The following is a 6,935-nucleotide window of genomic DNA, read 5'->3' as shown; positions in this document are numbered from 1 at the left end:
GAGAGTTTTAGTTTTAGCACTGTGAGTTGAGAAGTGGAGGGAATGTGTATTGATGTGACGTCACATATGCGACGTGTAGTCTTTCTCGTTGGGTCTTTTCCACAGTCTTTAGCTGAATAATCATACAATATACTGTCAAACTCTTTACGTGAAAGATTTTTATTTAGACCCACACAAAACATATGTGTAATCCAAGGCATTTAATGACTGGGATCAGAAAATAATTACTTCCTCTCCATTGACTCCCATTCATTTTTTTCGGTCACATAGGTCCCATGAGCAATGGCTACTTACGAGCTCTATTGCCAATTTAAAGCGATTGAAAGAATCCTGCATGTAGGCCCATCTCCTTCACAGAATGTATTTCACATACCTGAGCCATTGTCCCCATAACTCGGTAAAAGCTCTTGTTTTCTTCTGTATATTCCGGTTTAAATAGATAGTTTGGCAAAGCAGCTCTTTTCTTCATGTTCAAAATCCCAGGCTGCGTTCTGAAGTTTGTTGTGTTCAACCAGCGGCTGGTTAAATGGCCAGGTTAACGCTTGGATGTCACAAAATTTTCTTCAGTTGAACACAGACAAAACTGAGGTCATTATATTTGGGAACAAAGAACAAAGATCCAGGGACTTGGCCCAAATGGACTTAAGGCAAAGGATGCTGTAAGAAATTTGAGCATATAATCATGGACAGTGATTTGAGCTTCAATAATCATGTGAAATCAGTCACTAAATCAGCATTTTTTCACCTGAAGAACATTGCAAAAGTGAGGAACCTTATGTCAGAGCGTGACCTAGAAAAACGTATTCACGCTTTCATTTCAAGCAGGATAGACTGCAATGCCCTTTTAACTAGGATTCCAAAAAAAACTATAAAGCAATACAAACTGCTGCTAGGGTGCTAACTAGGACTAAAAGGAGTGAGCACATCACCAATATCCTAAGGTCCTTACACTGGCTTCCAGTTATTTATAGAATTTATTTTAAAGCTCTACTTGGACCAAACTATGACACCCCAGCCAGATCACTAAGGTCTCAAATCAAAAATCCTTTGGTTCAAACTACTGCATAAAAACAAAATGTGGTGTGTCAGCCTTTAGTGTTTATGTATAGCTAAACTTTGGTACAAACTGGAAATGAAAAACTTCTATTTTTAACTTTTAATTTTCAAAACTAAAGACTAAGCTCTTCAGTGATGCATACTATTAACATTTATGTTTTCCTTCTCATTTTTTTTTATTCTCATCCATTTGTACTTTTTTTTTTATTCTAATCGATTTATATTTTGTCGGATTCATATCTGAAATGTCTGACCTTACTGAAGGTCTTTTTAAAAAATGTATTCCTTTTTATCTTTTGCTCCCTTTATTTTTCACAATACATGTAATTTCATCGAAGGACTTTCATTATATTGTTTGCATGTACTTCTCTATAAATGACGCTAATGTTTTTTTCTCTGTAAAGCACATTGAACTGCTTGATGTAAGAAAATTGCCTTGCCTTGCCTACGGGGATGGAGATATTAAAAGTTAGCTACATCCTGAGGCCTGTTGTACTCTAACGTTCCTTCCGATAATATACTTATCTTTACATTTCATAGATTAATTAAATGTATAAATGTAGAATTTACTGAATGTCGCCTCCTGCTGTTGACAGGGGGTAGTGAAAGTAATGTTGGGTAATGTAGGCGAATATCTCACTGGGGCAGATCGCGGAAAGACAGCGTGCGAGACAGTAACAAAACAAATAACGACCAAGGAAAATAAAGAGCAGATCAGATCACTCCAAAAAATATTTAAGAGCACTTGAAGTAGGCTACCTGTCCTTAGCATGAAGAAAATTCCAACTGCTCTTATCCTGGCTACCAGCTTAATATTACGGGGTCATTTCAGTGCATCAGGAACCTTCCTTACTATAAGGTATTCGTATGCCTAATGGAAAAGACAGATTTTCAAACTGCTTGTAATTGCTAATCACATACACCTGGTGGCATACTATCCTCTTTAATCGGATATTCGTTATATTTCGGTTTGTGATACACGCATATATTGGAAGGTAGATTAACGGGAAGACCACATTTCAGGGTATCCATTTTTTTTTATCTCAAACGTTTAGTATAAAAATGTGTCACCGGTTTTTACCTTTAAAATATGGTACCAATACTTAGTTAATTTTTCCAATGTTTAAATAATCAGGATCCAGCACTGATTTACACTATTGTTGTTCTGCAAATAACTCGCCTAATGACGGCTCAAATGGGAGACTGCATATAAATAATGACTAGGAGCCCATAACCTGAACATTGCGATGTAAACCCCAGCAAGCATATTAAAAGCTCACGTTACACAAGATGTTGTTCAGCAACGGTTATGAAACCCTAATTCAGCAATATTTAGTATCAATTTCTTGACGTGTATAGACATGAAGAGCAAATGGTTCCCAATCTAGTCAAACTTGCAGAAGGCGCCTCCATACCCTTTGATTTATACAACACAATGCTAATGTTCAGATTACACTCAAGTCCTGATACACAAGTCCTTCCAATGACCCAGATCCAAACATACATTGGGTTTACAACTTTAATTTTAGTACAACAGTTCAAGTCAACTAGTTACTGTATATTGAGATACCGTGTGTGGTGTTCCAACGATGTCAAGATGTAAAATGTACATTTCCAGCAAGGTTAAATTCCCAGCTATACAGCAAGAAGTCATGTGCTTTCCAAATTATTTCCTATACATTACAAAATGCAATATTTCAGCGGCACAAACATGTAGCTTCAGTGAATTGAACTAGCAAGAGCAAGAGCAAGAAGCACATATACAGGGTAGCAAGGCGTCGAACTGCATCTAGAAACCGGCCCAGGTTAAACAGTACTCTAGTATATTAAGTGCCAAAAACAGTTGCAGATCCACAACACATTTCCAATGCTCACAAATGGAACAGGCAAAGCAGACTCAAAAAGCAGGGGCGGGGGTGGGACAGACATGTAAAACCAGTGCACGTACACTTCTACCGTGAGAGTTGAAAAATTCACAAAAGTGGAACTTCATAATTTTATTTGAAAAAAGGTGGGTTGTGAACACAAAAATACTGGCTGTCAAAACAAAATAAAGCAATCTTTGGATACGTAAAAAAAAACAAAAGCCTGTACAATTTCTCTCCCAGCTGGAAAGGTTCAGTCTTCTGAGGTGCCTTCCTGGGTTTCCTTGTTCTTGCGCACCACCTCCAACTTCTTATCCTGTTGAGACAAATTAAAAAAGAATAAAAAAAGTATATATAATTAAAAGAATTACACTAAAATCCCAATCACACACACACACACCTTCTCCTTGAACTTCTCGTTCTTTGCCGCTAGAAGGGCCGTGCGATTTTCCTTGTTGGCCTCCATCTTCTGATTGAGTTTCTCTTCTGCCATCTTGCTGAAGTTGTTGTTCTCCTCCATGGCCTTCTGCAGCACCTCCTTCTCGTGTTCCCGCTTCTCAGCCAAATGCTTCAGAACCTCAGCCTCGTGGTTCTGGAAGAACAATGACATAGGATGGAATTCTCCCCACAACAAGATTTCCCCCCACCCGCCCCCCACTTTTAGCTCTAGCCTTGAAGTGTCAACTATATTTGAATTTTCCTAAATGGTTTGATCAGGCCTCAATCACGAAGGATTGACACCTTACAGTCTGAATATCGGATATTATAATCACTAGCCTCCCACAACAAGATTAAAAAAATAAAGAGTTCATATAATAAGTTCCAATACACAACAGAGGGTGTCGCTACCTTGCGTCTCTCTTCCGCAGCCTCCAGCTTCCTCTGGATTTCCTCCAAGGAGACATCCTTCTTCTTGGGAGGAGATAAGGGGAACTCTGACTTGGCATCTGGTGCAGGAGCAGCCAGAATCACCTCAAAGGCCTGGCCAGAGGCACGCTTGTCCAGCTCCTTAACCTGAATATCTGAACAAAGGACATATCACACTATAGCACAGCAAAGATGTAATCCTTTAAAAAATATATAGAATACCTTGTGTTTAATAACCCACCTCCAATAGTTTCCATCTTGCCAGCAGTTAACAGGTGATTCTGAAAAAAGAAAAATCGATGCCATTTTTAAAACATTGTTATCGCCACGAATGAACTCATTGACCGAGCCTGAAAAACACCAATAGCGACCTCTTATGGTTGTTTAAAAAAATAATTCATTTAAACAACAAAGCTCAAGAGTGACACCCACTGGACGTTTTGCGAATATCAAGAAACCACCGCCCATCCATCCAAACAAAAACTGCCTGTACATTACTTCAAGCATCTACTACAGCTAACCATTACAATTAAAAAATGTTATTTAATGTCGAGGCGATTTACAATAAACAGAGCAACGGATGTGTTAAAAACATAAAGTAAAGCGTGAGCAGCTGGGGGGGTACAACGGTTACTGAAACAAAGGATGCGGTAGGGTGGGGTACAGTGCCAGCCTGTGGCATACATAAGAAAAGCCTCGTTTTGTCCAACTTGCACAATAGCTGTGGAAGCATCTGGTAAACCCAGCGTACGTGACTATTCATGATTAAGCGTGGCGCCATGATAATCTGGAGGGAAAACTGCACCTGTTCGTAGCAGTCAACGAGACTCAGCCGCAGAAGGCTTAGACTGATTTCAAAGTCTTAAACCGAAATGAACCAATTACCAGACAACGATTCCACACGTATGGTGTCGAAATGCAGACAACCAAGCAGGGGATTCGATTTGACTTGCATCAATTACTGGATTCTTGACATTTCAGATATCTTTATAACAAAAGGTCCAGGGTGGAAGACCAAAAAAACAGGGTGGCTGGTGTGGTGTCACAGGAGCCAACAAACCAAAAGCCCAGGCGAGACAAAGGAGCTTTTGATTACCGCCTAAATGTGCTCAGCAGCTGCAAACAAAGACCAGATTGGGTGCATGTTCTGCTCCAGCCGTGTCGTTCAACAATGACAAAAATGCAGGCGTCGATTAAAAAAAACAAACTAAGCCAAATATCTCGAAAATTCGAATGTCCAGAAATACGATATACATATATAATGAATCCAAACCAACGAATCAAATTGTCACTGTTCAGGAACCAACAGAAATTCAATCGAAACAATGTTGCATTGCACGTTCAAGCAGGTGTATCGCCTGTGACACCCCGTGTGGTTGCCTTTATGCCAGGGAGCCAGTTCTCCATCCACACAATAGACCAGACACCGCTCGGTGCATCGCAGCCTAGACACACTGGCTGCAGAACCCCTGAACCGCGACACACGACGATGCAAATCAGAAAATAATGTACACAGAAGCGAGCTAGATTTAAACATGGTCAAAATACCAAACAAAGTCCATTTCGTTTGCACCATGCAGGGTTATCAAATTCGCCATATGTAGGCCTCACCCGTCCACTGAGACGCGAAAACATCCGCCAGAGACGCAAAAAAGTTACAAATATTCAAAATGCCTCTTGAAACAATTGATTATCGTACTCTGGCCTACGTTTGTTTCACTTTTATCGACAACTTTCAAATAAAAGATGCACTGTCACACCCACCTTCACAAGAAGCGAGCACTACAGTCCTCTCAGCCAGACTTTACCGCGGAATATACACTTCAGCTCAGCAATTACGCGCATAAAAAGACCCCAGTGTGTGACGTCACATCCTTGCCTGCGATTTCATTGGATCGCTGCTCCTTCGCTGATTGAACGGCGAGTGTTGTTTTTTGATTTCATGTCCGCATTTTCAACTATTTTACAACGTACGTCGATAATCGATGCATCCAAATAATGTATTGCTGTCTGTAGTTCATCGTTACAACGGGGAGAGATTGCAGTCAAACACAGTCGGTTCTCTCTCATTACCCAAACCCCATACAGTCCCAGAGAAACAGCGCGATTAGCAAGATGTGCATGATTAATATGTAAGATATGTGAGTTCATATGTAAATAATCGAATAAATATAAATAATAATAAATACATGTATGTATGCATAATATAGATTCATATTATGATTAAATCCCATTCAATCATAGGATCTTTCTGCTTGAAATAGTTTATGGAGCAATTGCCACCCATGTAATTCAATCATTATAAACACAATATGCACCTCTTGCTTGCACTGTATAATATGTTCGCTAAGTTATGGTTCGTTCAGCCTTTGCACTTAAAATCGTGTGGCTCGTACAGTTGTGCAGACGTACCCTCGCGATACAGGCTTGAGGAGTGCCTAGGCTAGAGACAGCTGTGACAGCTGCTGGTTCCAAAAGGAACACGCCCTAGCCCTGAACCCACTGTGAACACAGCAAAACTTGGTGCAGTTTCAGTCCCTAATTATTCCATATACACAGTGGCCAGTTTGGCACGGAGCTTCAGTCGATAAAGCTTTGATTGGATCACAACTATTTATAGCAAAGCACTATTGAAGTCGGAAAAGACAGTGAGCTATGCGTTCATTTGGCTTTTGTTTTCAAGTGAACCCGATTCGATTTCAAAAGCATTTTAAATCTCGGGTGTAGCAGTTTGATCTATTTTTACAGTTTCTGTTGTTGATGTCTCCGTGTGTAGCTATCAAAGTCCAGTGGTGCTTCAGCAAACACTTTTACTCCAGCAGAGAAAAGTTCCCACTCAGAAAGCCATTTCTTTCTCTGAAACATCAAGTATTGACATGTAATCAACGCACTTCCACATGGATTGAGTTTGCGTTGGATGTCATTACATGGATCCAGTAGGGTACCAGCAGAAGTTTCCATTGTACAATATTTTATTACAATGCTTCATCTGTATCAGGTGACACAGCATCACCATTAACAGCAGATGTTTACTGCTGCTTACTCAGATATAAAGAATCGTCCAATCTCATGACTCATTTGAGCTTCCCCCTCCTAGACAGCCCTTGGAGGGGGAAGCACTCTCATGTGCCCCCTCCTTGGTGTCAT

At 40.2% G+C, this 6,935-nt stretch overlaps 1 protein-coding gene across 1 annotated transcript; it reads right to left on the bottom strand.

The window, feature by feature from the left end:
- Positions 1–2,557: 2,557 nt before the first annotated feature.
- Positions 2,558–5,644, bottom strand: LOC115536036 (stathmin). The gene is made up of 5 exons (XM_030347692.1): positions 5,553–5,644; positions 4,030–4,069; positions 3,771–3,943; positions 3,322–3,513; positions 2,558–3,237 (listed from the first exon to the last, which is right to left on the bottom strand). The coding sequence occupies exons 2-5, from the start codon at positions 4,043–4,045 to the stop codon at positions 3,175–3,177; spliced, it is 444 nt and encodes a 147-aa protein (XP_030203552.1). The 5' UTR covers positions 4,046–4,069; positions 5,553–5,644; the 3' UTR covers positions 2,558–3,174.
- Positions 5,645–6,935: the final 1,291 nt, after the last annotated feature.

This window comes from Gadus morhua, chromosome 22, assembly GCF_902167405.1.
Source record: "Gadus morhua chromosome 22, gadMor3.0, whole genome shotgun sequence".
Taxonomy (NCBI): domain Eukaryota; kingdom Metazoa; phylum Chordata; class Actinopteri; order Gadiformes; family Gadidae; genus Gadus; species Gadus morhua.
This window is presented reverse-complemented; position numbering and strand designations above follow the sequence as displayed.